Raw genomic sequence first — 15061 nt, 5'->3', positions numbered from 1 at the left:
TTCCCAGCCACCTCGAGGAGCATGGTTATTGTGCAGATAAGCAAAATGGTACAGTGATATTCCCAGCATTCTGGTAAAAGCGAGAAAAGACTGAAAAGAGGAATACTTCTGAAGGCATTCCACTTTTTTTCTGATACATTTTCTAGTTGGTTTGTCTGTACAAATGAAAGCGCCCCTGCAGAGCAAGACCGCGCCGGCTAAGAAAAAACAGAAAGGGATACGCCCCGGGGGGGGGGGTACTCCCTATAATGGCCTATACGGGGAGGCTCCGCCCGAAAGGGGTACCTTTTTCAGGCTTCAGGTATATAAAAGGATAGGGATTTCACGAGTTTAAGTATATGAAAGGGTATGGAAATCTGTCATTTGGCTATTTAAAAGGGCCTTTAATTAAAATATTTCGAACAGACGCAATTTATGGCTGTATTATTTTAATTTATTAATAAGCGCTACATAAAAATGACAAGAAAACGTCCTATTTTAAGTCCACGCCATGTCTCTTAGGTATATGAAAGGGGTACCTTTTTTTAGTAAAAGGTATACGAAAGGGGTACAATTTCTGTCAAAAATGGTATATAAAAGGGTAAGGGGTTAGAACTTGGGGCGGAGCCTCCCCGTATAAAACTTTTTTGAGTACCCCCCCCCCCGGGGGATACGCGGACGAGAAAGGCTTCCACGCCGAGTCGATACATGACGACATTCAAAGTAATCCAAGAAACTTCTATTTTGAAGCAACACATCAAATATGGCACGAAAGTCATGAGACTTCGAGCGAACCTCACGTTACAGAATAAATGTCTGTTCTTTTTTACTTGACAGGGACGATCCAAATTAACCGAATGTATACGCGGGCCATAGGTGCAAGACAAATTATTATCATCGTTTTGCTTAAGACAAAAAAGACGTCAATATATTTCGTGGAAAATTATTTTCGTCTCACTTTTCTTGCCTGTGTTTGTCTTTATAAAGTAAAACAAGAAGAAAAACCACCAGAACATTTCCCGTGGGTTTTATATTAAATGTATTAAACGTGGTCATCGAAGAGAAAAAAAAAACTGGTCAAACCAGAACAAACAGCCATGCTTTCCGCCGCATCAAGTGACATGTTGACACCATCAAGAAATCCGTCACAGACTTACAGTGCAACGAGGTTTTCTAAGAATGACTTGAGCCGTGAACACCACCAAGTTAGCCTAGAAAAGGAGTTACAAGCGATAACAACACTGTATCAACCTTCCAGTCACGTTCAAAGTCTTATTTTTTGGAGCCTCACAAGCAACAGACATTCCGATACATGACAGAGTTAAGCGAGTTAAGCCTGCAGTGGATGGGCTTCCTGGTTGCACGTTAATCAATGATATCTGGCCAACATCACAGGCGTTTCGCAATATGGGATTTCCACCGAGCGGGAGAGATCAACGGCTGCAGCTGCCCCACCCTCCCCCCTGCTCCACTGCCTAAGGGACTGTGCAATAAATATTGGGTTGGAAAATGGGCTTCAAGTAGAAAATTATTAGGTAATACTCGCCTTCTAAAGGATAACCTGTGTACAGCCGTCCCGCTCCCCTCGATTTTTTTTTAGGGGAGCGGGACGGCTGTACACAGGCTATCTTAAGGAGTGAATTTAGTTATTGCTCCCCCTTTGATCAGTCAGAAGTTTTGTATGACCCCCTCCCCTCCCCGCCGCCACACCTTTTTATACAAATACCAAGCATTTTCTTTTATACACCCACTTGTTATTGCTACGAGGTAATGTTTGTTCCAGACGCAGATATACAACAATACTACATGTTTACTTGTTGGACATCCGTATCTGGAACAAACATAACCTGGAAGCATTGTTCAACAAAGCCATCCGATTCCACTCCGAGTTGCTTGCGCTCTAACTCATTTGTTCTCTTGGGTTTCTCTTGAGATGAAAGAATGATCATCACGAGCGTACTGGAGAACTCGTGGAACTAGTGCCACTTTACCTCCACTGATCTTAAGACCATGCTGGTTGAGGTACATCTGAAGGCAGGCCTGGTAAACCAACAGCACCGCAAGAAACAGGAGATGAGATATATCTTCAAACACGGAACTCTGGCTCCGAGTGGACTAAACCACGACTTCATTAAGTTTTACGTGAATTGATTTCTTTGTCTTATCGCGCTTATCAGCTTTAATCTCCTCTTAATAGTAACAAAAGCCACGACATAACTACTCGCATTCAGAAGGATGTTGTTCATTTCATGGAAGATCTGGATAGGGAATCCACCAAGTACTGGGCAACATATCAATTGGCTCAAAATCGAAATCTTACCATGCCCGAAAGAAAGAAGGAGCGGAGAAAAAAGGACAAAAGAGAAGGGTTGAAGCTGCGGATAGCAGAAGAACAAGGGCCTGCGTCATTTTCAGATCCCTGGGAACCCGGCGTATCAAATCGAACGTTCGGTTTTCGAACTCAATCGAACGCAATCGAACTTAATCGAACGATTAAATTCGATTTTGTTCGGTCATCGAACGAAATCGAACTCACAAAAAAAAATGCAAATCGAACCAAATCGAACGTTCGATTAAGTCCGATGACGTTCGATTTAGTTCGGTCGCCGAACGACACCAAGCCGAGCGGCTTACGTAGTATGACTTGCGATGAAAATACGGAAGTGATCGTTGCCCCCACTCCTCAGGAAAATGTAATGTTGCGAGAAAATCCAACGGCCATATCAAACTTGCACTGCACCAAGCACGACTCATCAGATCCAGCCACCAAAAATTATTTCAGTTGTGACTATGAAACCCATTTAAACATCGATAATAATTTTAAGATTCCCGTTGTTTGTGATTTTGACCTGAGGAAAAAAATCATCCTCTTGATTCATGTGATCTTTCTGCTTTCGATGCTTCATACAAGCCAAATAACGGATTATTTATGGAACGTTCTCCAAGTTCTGCTTTCTACATCGCTACTTCATGCTCTGCAGATATACGAAAAACTTGTCCTGATTATATTTCTAATTTTCCACCTATTTATCGAAATTTTGTACGCTGCTGCTTGTGTCGCAGTCAACCATCTCATTCCAGCCTTGTCACATGTCACATGTCAATTCGCAAAATGTTATTCTAAAATAGACCAAAATACGGTTTTCACTTAGCCTGCGAACAGGCTCCCGAGTGGGGTTTCCGCGAGCGAAGCGAGTGGAGTTACGCGAGCGAAGCGAGCGGCGTACGCGAGCGAAGCGAGCGGAAGAGCGGGGCCTGAGGGGGAGCCTGTAGACTTTGTTTGATTCCGCCCATCCGCCCACTTGTAATGGATCCTGTAACACATCTGTCAGTAGGGTAATTAGACCTGTCAAAAATTATGTATCCTGTAACACATCTGTCATTAGGGTAATTAGACCTGTCAAAAATTATGTTTTTTACGCTCGAATGCATCGGCTCTCATAACATTCGCGCGCACGTGGGTATTTTCGCGGAATGGAGAAATGCAGCAAGAGCGGGTTGAACGTATTTGCCGTTTCTGCAAAAAAAATTTAATCTCGCCTCAGGGCAAACGATTGCCAGTAGTTTCAGTATTTAACACTCTCAAGAACAAAGAATTGCTTGTGGCTCCTCAGCAAGAAAGTGTAATTTTAGCTGCTGAAATTGAAAAGCTGGGACATTTCTTACAGCGTGGAGAAAATTTCTCTGAACTCTCATGCCTTTCCTGTGCTCGACAACTTGTTCGACTGTCCCACTCCTATGCACTGATTACCGGCCGTTGCAATGAACCTTTGGAGCAGCCGGAGAATTCTTCTGTGTGTACAACTCCGCCAAGCTCCAAACGACCTTCGGCGCTACGATCGCCAACTGGAGAAACACCTTCGGCGAAACGCCAACAAGAAAGAGCCTTGAGCGCCGTGAGCAACAACGAGAATGATGTTACAGAAAAATCTTCAAGGAAATCCCTAAATTTCGCGCAGTCAATGGACGAGGAAAACGTTTTCGCGCAGTCAGTGGACGAGGAAAACGTTTTCGCGCAGTCAGTGGACGAGGAAAACGTTTTCGCGCAGTCAGTGGACGAGGAAAATGTTTTTGCGCAGTCAGTGGACGAGGACAACGTTCTCGAAGAAATCGGAAATCCCCTCACAGTGGAAGAAAAAATGCAAGCAAGGATGAACTTACCACAAGGAGAAGGAATTCCAGTTGTAAAGGTAACCTTTCTTAATCTTTATTTTTTTTTACTTCAGATCGATGTTATTTGAAAAATTGAACATTATTCGTTTTATTGATTTCTGTGTTTTTCAATTCCTTATTAGATATTTGTTGGATATCCAAAAACTGGCAAGGTAAAGGAACATGAATGTGTTGATCTTGTGGAAAAGAAAGCCATTAAGAACATTGCATTACAGAATCCGGCCGCCGCTGCAGCAGCTCTATGTAGCATGGATTCTTTAAAGGAGAACATCTTTCTCGAAACAAGTAAGCGAGTAATGAAGGAAGTAGTTTCTTTTTCAAAGAAACCTGAGTGTATTCTTAAATCCAATTCCGCACGTTCTGTCACTAACTTGACGAACACGCAGTTGTATCAGCAGTTGTATGAGCAGTGCCCTCATTTAATTTGCTTCTTGGTCGCCATTTGTAAGTCTGGACAACCGAAAGCGGCGAGGAAAAGTATTCTTCATGGAAAAACATGTTCGACATCAATTCAGAAATGAGAAATGCTGTTTGCGCTGCGGCCTGCATTTGCCTTAAGCAATACAATCAAAAGCTCAGCGCTTACCATTACAGAAATGGCTTGTTATTGTTGCACGGGGGCGTTAAAGCCAAGACTTTGCAAAGGTGTTACCAGTTAGGGATAACAGTATCTCAGAAGTCATGTATTCGTATGCAAGAGAAATTTGGCGTCGACTTTGATGAGAAGGTTGTGTCTTGGACGGAAAGAACAAAGGAAACGGAGCTGATGATTCGCTTTTTAGAAGAACTGAAAAGAGAGGGTTCTCAGCTGATAGATTGTGATGGAGCTTCCTTCAATCTCTCTGACGTTGCAGTAAGGGATCTCCTGTACTACGACGAGTCCCTGTACGAGCAGTGTGCGAAGCAGCTACGGGAGAGCGGTTTGCAGGGCGACCAAATTAGCTTGAAACATATTGATGAGGCCATCTCGCAGCTAAGGAGCAGCCTGGTGCACTTTAAGTAGGTTTATATCTCATGACAAATACATTATTTATTAAGAATTTCTTGTTGTTACTTTGATGTTATTAAGAGCTAAGAATTTTTGAATGCATTCTTGTAGTTTTTAACATGACAGGGTAGGACATATACAGGAATTTTATTAAGTCCAATGCTATAAGAGTTGTATTTATTTGCATTTGTTCCTGTTTTTCTATGTTTATTTTGAAAAAAAAATCGCATATTTTCAAATTATATTGACTCCAAAGTGAAATTTGACTTAACTTATAACCATAATTCTTCAAACCGGCCACAAATAAAAAAAAAATCATGCTTTTCTTTCACAAAAACTTTGCTTAAAGGACCCTAGTCAACCACACCTTTGTTTTTGTTTTCATACGAAATTTTCTGTATTATATTTTACACAGAGCGTGTCTAAGCGAAAGAGATCACTGTGAAACTGCTAAATGTACTTTAACAGACTTTTACTAACACAGCTTACAGCAATGCAAAAAGATTTCGCGCATGTATACAGTTTACATAATTTCGATGGCATCGAAAATTGCAGAGGCTGACTAGGGTCCTTTAAGAACAATAATATTAGTGACAACTAATTTAATTAAAAAGTTTTTTTTCCAAAAAAAAAAATATAAAAATTTTGAGAATGATATCAGTTTAAGGAAATACTTTTCTCTGGCTTTAAAATAAGCCCAGCATAACTTTTGTTTTCACCTTCTTCATTAGAATTGTCGCAGACAACCTTGACTTTACTGTCCAGGCACGGCACCAGACAAAGTCTTCTGAAAATAAGTCCCTCCATTGGACACATGCATTTGCAGTTAAAAACCGAGTTAGTCCTGACAGTGGCCTCTGCTACGACAAGCCTCAGATGAAAGTTACTGACCTGGAGATGTGCCGTGTTCTGCCATCAAAAGATGACCAGGAAGATCTTTTTGATGATTTGGTTCCCCTGGTATACCGAGAGCTTGTGAAGTACCTTCCAAGCTATGCACCTTTTAAGTGTGGTGTCCAGCACCACATAGCACATCCTCATTCAGAAGAAATGAAGAGGAAATCAGAGCAGGTATTTAATTCACAAAATATTTGTTTTTATTTTAAAGTTCCACTAGCATGGGCAGGGGCCAGGGTGGTTTAAAATATTATTAACTAGCACAAATGAACATATTTGTATAGACTTTATTATAATATTAAAAAATTCTGGAAAATCGCTCAGAAGGTTAGAAATGCTATGCGTCCCCGGATTTGGACTTTTTAATAGAGAACAAAAGGTTTAAGACAATAATATGAAGATTCATTAAATTTCATATAGGTGTGGGAGATATGGATAATTTATTTTGCTGATCCGTTTAAATTTTTTTAATTGTATATTTTTTTGCAGAGTTTATTAGGATTGCTATTTCTCAACTCGAACAAGTCTGGCGAAATGGCAGACATTTTAAAGACACTACAGAACAAATACACTGCAAAAAATGATGATGAGATTCTACATCCAACCATTCTTCATGGGGATCAGCTGACTGAGGAACGAGCTCGCAATGTCCAATGGACATATCGCTTAAGCGACTCAGCAGTGGAACGTCTGGAAGGGCTTGAACCAACATTCTCTGAGTTTCATTTAAAAATGTGTCTTTTTGAGGTTTGTATTTTAAACTTTATGACCTGGGAACAGGCTCTTTAGTTGGGCATAAGGCGAAAATAATCAGAAAATCAAGCAAGGCTAGTAATTCATTCAATTTGCCATATGCCCAAGAAATAAATTAAGAAATTATTAATGAGCTAATTTATAAAACATTAAATATCAGATAGGTGAAGAGAACTGATTTCATAAAAAGGAAAAGCAAAAGCAAAAGATAAATTACCAGTTTTTTATGCTTTATTGTCTCACCAGTGTCAAAATGAATGATTAATCATCTCTATTATTCCAATAATGCCTTTTACATGAATGTGTATCAGCTACCAGTAACAGCATTACAGTCTTAGTACAAGTCAAAGAATTTTGATTGTCTTTTTAATTCATAACAATTACAAACAAAAAACACAGAAGCTTTGTGGTGTTTATAGCTCATGCCATGTTTTTTAAGTCTAAATACATTTAAATTTTAGACATAGTTAATAGTACATATGTTAATAGTACACTTTATAATTTATATTTACACAGGTAAACAGCAAAATATTTGTCAATGAGAAGTCAGCAGGTGAAAGAGGTAGCTCTTTTGCAGAGATGAACCGAACTGGCAGCTCAAATGCAAAGAAGGGGCCTGTCAAAGACTATAATGCCTACAAAGACTTCCACCAGAGTGAGACATCTGCCCACATTTTGGCTGCTTGGATGCATTTTTCTGGAATGAAACAAATAGAAGGTCTCAATTTTTGTTTGTTCGTTCAACGTTGATAAATTTACCAGTGCTTGACTAACCATCTCGTTAGTTTACAGTTTTTTATACCCTGGGGGGGGGGGGGGGGAGGTGTCAGGATTTCATGGAAAGATAGAAGGAATTTGGGGTTTGACATTTTTGCAATAAGACTGGTTATTCTGTTGATTTTTGAGGGATAAATATTTGATCCAGTGATTTTTTGGGGTACATGTTGGAGCCACAAAGGTTGTTTTAGATTCTTGATTATTTTTCCAATTTAATCATTCCAGTCCACTGGGGTATAGATAGATAGACTTTTCCTTTGTTTGTTTTATCAAGATTCTCCGCAGGATCGAGCCATACCAGATGACACCATTCTAGCACAATGGGATAATGACAAAAAGCAACGATGGCTTACGAGTGAGATTAAAGCGTTCCTTCAAGAGTATGTTTTTCAACACACCTCCCAAAAATTAGACGAACTTGCTGTTGAAGTCAGTGAACTGGATGAGTTAGAGAGGAATGGGTACCCTTGCAGGGAATGTGGGCAAAAGTTCAAGTACCATTCTACCAGAGTCAAGTAAGCTCGGCAATAATTATTTTTATTTCCTTGAAAGTTACCGGTATCACCTAATGCTAACAATCTTGCAGGGGGAAGTGAGTCACTTTGAGTGGCCTTTTTGACCAGTCCCATTTGGCCTTTCTACCAAAAAAGTTGCATTTTTAGGGTTGACCGCTTTAGAACAATACTTTATAACTACCATATAATGACAGGTCCTATTCCTTTTATAGCCATGAAAGGCGAATGCACAACCACATCCATGAAGGACCTGCGGCAGATAGAAGTGAAATGGACGAGTTTGGGTACTATAGATGCAGGATTAATTGTGGGAAAACCTACAAGACGAAACAAGGAAGAAACCGGTAACTTGTTATTGTATAAACTATTTTTGAAATTTGAAATTCTCAGAAAGGGAGGTGGTTGTTTGCATGAACCTCCCTTCCCCAACACACCTGTAACCCCAAGCAAGAATTGCCATGTTAATAATAGAGGGACATTGCCACCAGCTTCACTTCCAGAATAAAAGAGCCTTAAAACATATAGAAACCAACAAATAATAGTCTTTTAACCTCCTCTCCACTTCAAGTCACTAGTCAGCACTTCCCTCCCCTCCCCAGTTAGAATAATGAGCCACAGCTCCCTGTACAATCATTACCTTGTGTAGCTGTGGCTCAAAGGATTGACTTGGGTACAAATTTATATGGAATTCTAACTTACAGGCACGAAAGAGAAAAGCATCCTGACTGTACAGTGGAGGAGATGCCTCCTGAGAATGAACAAATGGAATCTGATGATACATCTAAAGAGGAAGACTGGAAGTGAAACTACCACACTGCAAGGCTGACATTCGGACTCATCATAATGCTGTTAACTGATGCTGTGAAGGAGGGAGACCCAAGGAGGCTGCTTCAATCGATCAAGATTGCATTATTATTTTTGTACACGTATGGAAGGGTTAAATATTCATATGCTGTTCTTCTATTTTTGGCCAAATTGCATGCCATTCTCCCAACAGGGATGGCATTTGAGCTGATCCATAATAGATTTTTTAATGCATCTGGACGAGCAGGGGGGAACATACCACTGGATCTAAGAATGGAGCATCTTAACAAATTGTTGAAAATTGCTTTAAGGCAGCTTGGGGCTAATGTTAGTGAGGCAGGTGCTCAGAGAATCGCCCGGGCATTAGCAGGTTTAGAAATCCTTATAAGTACCTTAGTTTTAAGAGTGGACACCACAGTGACCTACGTTTGAAGGAGGTCGTTCTTCAGATCACACAAGATCTTTTAACTGAGCAGGTGTTTGAGAGTCAGCCTGGCAGGATGTACCAAAGTTTTAAGAATTTTAAGTCAGACCTGCTACACAAACTCGACCAGCGTGATTTTTTTCGCTGGGGAAGACGTCTGTTTAAAACTTGGGAGCCAATGTACTATCAGCCTGATGTTATGTAGAGATAGACATTGAACACAAATTAATTGCAGTAATTTCATATTATTTTCTGTTACAACATCCTTCAGGGCTCAAAATGTTGCAAGTCATGTTGACCAGCCAAACAGATCGTAGCAGGGTGTTGGTTCTACCTGACCAGTTAAGATATTGAAAGTAGCAATTTTAAATGAGCACTTAATTGCGCTGATCGTTGAATTGGGTTCGTTTGAGTGCTATAACAAGACCTGCTTTTTCAATTTTTTCAGTCTCTCGTGCCTTGGCTTCCAGTGTTCTTCCCTGGAGTTCTCACATAAATTTTGGTATTGACCATGTTTTTTTCCTGGTCATCAGTTATTGCTCTAAAGCCATGTTAGTAACTAAAAATTTGTTTGAAAAAATTGGCCACTTAAACAGACAATGGCCATTAACTGGCCATTATTTTGAGCCCTGTACTGTTGTTCCTTTCACCAGAATATTAAGATTTGTCTTGAATAGAGAAAACCTATTTTTAGGAAAAGCACTTGAAGAAGTTTCAGTTATCGACCCATAACAAAGTGTTGTACTCATCTTTATGATGCAGTTAACATTGTTTTCATGTGACAGAAGAACATACAGCTGTTAAGTTAATAATCTTAGTATGGAAGTAAAATGAACATTAGGTTGTGATTTGTTTACAAACACATTTTCTATTATTTTAGGAATTTATCACTGAATACATGTCAGTAATAGCCTGCGAACAGGCTCCTGAGTGGGGAATGATTACAAAAATTTATATCAGGAAACTTTCACAGATGGAAGTTTATTGTACAGATTTTAAAAAATTCAAAAACTTTGTTATTTTGTGTAAAAACAATCAACGTCTATAGTTTTAGAGGAATTAAAACTGAATATACTAAATTTTAATGATAAATTCTGTTTTGTCTTTAATGGTTACAAACATAAGTGGTTGCCATCAACCTTTATGCACTGCTATTATGTTACAAGAGAACACCAATTTCTTCATAGAGTACATGAAGTCTACTGAATGCAATTAACACAACAAAATAAAAACACTTCTTTTCCATTAACTGCCTTTAGTGTAATGTCATATGATGTACAGTATGCACAATTATTACATTCAGACTTATTATGAGTAATAAACTCATCAAAACAAAATTATTTGTTGCACAGAAATCATAAATAATTAAGCTTTAATTTAAGCCTTGAACTTGCACCAGAAGAGTGAAATTTAACACATGATAATTGTTGACGGTTGGACAGGGGGGGGGGAGCAGGGGGAATTAAGTTGCAGTGCCGTCATCGAGGGCCATAACCCACCTACCCACAGCCCACCCAGTTACAGCGCCACTACCCTAAATTAAAATGTGTAACCCTGTTTTTATCAACACCACTGTCTTTTCAGTCTCCGTTTTAGCCATTTGTGTCATGCTGTTTTGATCAGTTGTGCTGATAATGAACAGTCTGCAAACATAGTATTTAGCTCACAGTAGCAAGTTTCATATCCGACCTCAAACTTCAACCTATAAAAACAGCACAATCTTTGCTGGCTTAAAAATGAAAAACTCAGTAGTTGTTATTTTTGCCAAATATCTATGAAATTGTATATGGAATTGTGACTTTTTGAAGTCTGAGGTAGGTTATGTTGAGGCTTTTGAATCACCTTGTACATTTGGCTCAGAACTCCAGCTCATACTCTGGAACTACAAATTCTGCGGTTGTATCAAAGTTTGAATCTGAAGACATAGAACTTGCAAGTAAGTAATTTTCCATTTCTGAAAATTGGTTTTTCAGCAAGTGAAGCTCATCCATTTCTTGTTCAAACTGGGAAATATCCTCAAACAGTTCTTGAAGTATTTCAAGCACATCAATGGCATGAATAGACGAATACATGGCCAAGTTATCAGTTAGATATTTTCCTGAGAAAATATTTTTTGCGTGATCGACAATGTCATTGATAAGCTTTTCTGAAAATCCATGACAAGTTTCCTCATGAAACAATGACACAAGTCCGGAGGAATATCTTTCTTTTAGTTCAAACAATGCAAGGCGGAGATCACTTTTATCTTGGTCATTCAAATTTCTCTGTTGATCTGTTGGATCTGAAACAGAGACATCCTCCTGTGTGACACTGTCCACCAATTCATCACCATTACAAGACCCGTCTAAAGAACACTGACATTTCCTCTGACAAACTGAACAACACAGGTGCCCAGGTTCCTTTGAAGAAACTGTTTCATCAAAATGACCATAAAGCTTCTCCCTCATGCAACTTTCACTTTTCACAAGATCTTTCACATCCTTATCGCAGTCCGAGAGCTGACGTTTTGTGCTGTATACAAAGCTGTAGGACTGTTGACCACTTCTTCCAGCCCTGCCAGCTTGCTGGATGATTTCTGTGACAGTTTGTGGTGGTCCATAATGTACCACATACTGGACATTGGGAAAATTTACACCCATCCCAAGGGCACATGTGGCAACGACGACTCGTTGGGTACCATCTTCTTTAAAATCTTTTTCTGTGCGTGACTTTTGAGTATCCCATGTTTTGCCATGGTATACCCCAAGCAGTGGAACCTTTTGTCCTTCCTTTTCAACAAAGGCCTTTCCCCTCAAGTTCATCAGTAAAAAGCTAATCACTTTGGCAATGTCATTGAATGTTTTACAAAATATTATGGTCTGAGGCATTCTCTCACCTTCTTCAGCCACCATAGTTGCAATCCACTTTAGGCGGTTAAGAGCCTCTTTCTCTTCTTCGATTGTCTCAAAACCAAGAAAGATGTTGTCTTTGTTTGGGGACACATCAACAACCAAAGGCCTTACCATGCCACATGCTTTCCACAAGGATGCTCTATCTTTTAACCTCACTGATGCAGTCAGAGCCAACATTGGTGTGCCAGTAATGAAAAACCTCAAATCCTTGACCTTAGAAAATGCTCCCCTGAATGGGTCCTTTTTCTTTCCTTTCTGTATGGAAACTTGGCCCCTACAAAAATAAGGAATGACACAAATTAAAACAAAGCAAATAAATATTTAATTGTAACTGAAGAGCCATAAGATCAGTCAGCAATTTAAGGTGAAAAATGTTATTTTTGTTTTTTAATTACAGATCAAACTTTTCCTAATACAATGTCCTAAGGCTCTAATCGATATTTGCCATTCTGTGCTTCAACATTAGCAGCTTACTAAAGCACAAAAATCGTTTGCCTCTTCAACATATTACATATAATGCTTCCAAATAAAACAATACTCCTGGATTCCAAAATAGAAGCAGGTCGCAATAGTAATAGCGCACAACCCTATCAAATCGTTTGCCTCTTCGTATGTTCTAAACAATAACAAAGGTGTCAATATTCATTGCAAGACTTAAGAATTATCAATTTCGGTTTACGTACCAAGCGGAAACAGAGTGCGCTTCATCCACAACAAAGCAAACAGTTTGCTTTCCTAGCTGCCCTTCCTGAAGGTGTCTCGACCATTCCTTGGAGCACCATGTTTCAGGACTTCCATACAACAGATCCACGTCGAAACCTCCGGATAACAGTTTCTTCTCTCCATCGTCCTCTCCAATGCCTACAGCGAACGCCTTCAGGCCCAAATGCTTCAACTCCTCGACTTGGTCTTTCATTATTGAGACCAGTGGTGTAACGATCACGACAGTAGCGCGTTCTAACGTCCACATGTCTTTGAGAAGACGTGGCAGCAATTGAAAAACCAAACTTTTTCCGAAACCAGTCGGTAGAATCCCAAAAACATCCCTCTTTTGAGCCACTGTTCGCAGGCAAAGCTTCTGCTCGTCCTTCAAACTGGAAATATGAGGAAAATCTTTAAGAGCACTCCTTAAAAAATTCTCGAATTCCTCGCTAGTAGTTTCTTTGCCATCAGACGCCATCTTGTTTATACTCGATTTCGGCAGTCAAGAATATGCAATACTTTGTGTTGACAGCTTCTGTCAACATCCATCACTCAGTTGTCAAAAATTAGCGTTCTGACCAATCAGATCATGATACCAGAATCTGGTATCATGGATCGGCGTTTTCAAAAGACTGTCCACAGGCTCCCGCGCCCCCGTACTCCCCCTCAGGCCCCGCTCTTCCGCTCGCTTCGCTCGCGTACGCCGCTCGCTTCGCTCGCGTAACTCCACTCGCTTCGCTCGCGGAAACCCCACTCGGGAGCCTGTTCGCAGGCTATTTTCACTTGATACGATACGCCGATACGCCGGGGGTTGTATTTGAGTATTTATAATTAGATCCCTCATACGATTTTATAAATGGCTTACTACGTATTCCCGGGCGTATTAGATTGCTGAATATTATGTTTTGTTTCTTTAGGATCAAATAAATGACAAAGATTATACGATACCGTGTCCAGTCACTTATTCCAAAACCATTTAAGGAATAATCATTAACTTTTTACTCGCTCATTAGGTTCCAATTTCGTTATTTTAAATTTTAGCTACAAGTTCGATTTCCGAACTAAATCGAACTTAATCGAACGCTTAATTCCATTTCGTCCGATTTGGTTCGGAAATCGAACTCACAAAAAAAATTGTTGTCCGATTTCGTTCGATGACCGAACAAAATCGAATTTAATCGTTCGATTAGATTCGATTTCGTTCGATTGAGTTTGATGAAAAATGTGTTCGATTTCGTTCGGTCTGATACGCCGGGTGGGAAGGACACGTCATGAAAATGAATATGACCCAGAGATTTTTCGGTGTACCATAACAGAACTCCATTGTAGAAGACGATTTGTCTGTGTTTACATCAAAAACGGACAAAGCTTGTGTGCGCGAACAAATTGCTTCAGTCAAATTGTTTTCATGTAGAAGCTGCACAGCTTGTTAGGGACTTTTGCAACTCAGTGTAAAGGGTCGATAAGAGAGCTTTTCAAAATTCTCTCAAGAGTGCCAGTCTTTAGAACTTTGTGTTACATCAAGTTAATATTTCCAGCAGTTTTTTAATCACCTGCAGTTTCTCTGTCTGTCTATATTTCAAATAAGAAGCTTGCGCCATGCATATTGTATATCAGCTACAAGGTTACATCAAGCCTTTCAGTGAATACTATAAATAAATAACTAGTTGTACCTATCGGTAAGTGCCAACGAGCGAAATACTCATGTTTGTTTATAAGAACAGATATTGAATGGTTTTTGATAGAACTATATTTGAAATGACCACTGATATGGTAAATTGTATTTTAGGTAATATGCGAAAAAAGTGCTATTTCTTGATGTTCATAAATGACACAGGCTTGATAGCCTGCGTAGCAGGCGCCGTAGTTTCAAGCGCGCGTATTCTCGCGATCGCGCACTCTTTTAAACACACTAAAAAACGTATGTCTGCTACGCAGGCTACGGGTTTGACAGATTGATAACTCTTGACAAATCTTTATATTCTTTTCAACGTTAAAATGTCACAGCATTCAGCATTCAGCATTCAGCATTCTCATAAGTCAAGAAAACTCTATTTGAAGTCAACAGTCCGCTTTTGATTTTCATGTCTCTCTTCGATCGTAAATCAAAGGACTCCAAAGTCAAGATATTATTTCATCGCTTTGAAGACCTTGATGT

At 39.7% G+C, this 15061-nt stretch overlaps 1 protein-coding gene across 2 annotated transcripts; it reads right to left on the bottom strand.

Moving 5' to 3' along the window:
* Positions 1-7006: 7006 nt before the first annotated feature.
* On the bottom strand, positions 7007-13310 carry LOC144638458 (ATP-dependent DNA helicase RecQ-like). Of its 2 annotated transcripts, XM_078497657.1 has the most exons (3): positions 12885-13310; positions 11153-12475; positions 7007-7487 (listed from the first exon to the last, which is right to left on the bottom strand). In XM_078497657.1, the coding sequence occupies exons 1-2, from the start codon at positions 13169-13171 to the stop codon at positions 11167-11169; spliced, it is 1596 nt and encodes a 531-aa protein (XP_078353783.1). In that variant the 5' UTR covers positions 13172-13310; the 3' UTR covers positions 7007-7487; positions 11153-11166. The 2 variants fall into 2 exon arrangements, with proteins under 2 accessions (XP_078353783.1, XP_078353782.1); XM_078497656.1 differs by lacking the exon at positions 7007-7487 and having other exon boundaries at positions 9737-12475.
* Positions 13311-15061: the final 1751 nt, after the last annotated feature.

The sequence above is a fragment of the Oculina patagonica genome, chromosome 14 (genome assembly GCF_052425735.1).
Source record: "Oculina patagonica isolate OP01 chromosome 14, crgOcupat, whole genome shotgun sequence".
NCBI lineage: Eukaryota > Metazoa > Cnidaria > Anthozoa > Scleractinia > Oculinidae > Oculina > Oculina patagonica.
This window is presented reverse-complemented; position numbering and strand designations above follow the sequence as displayed.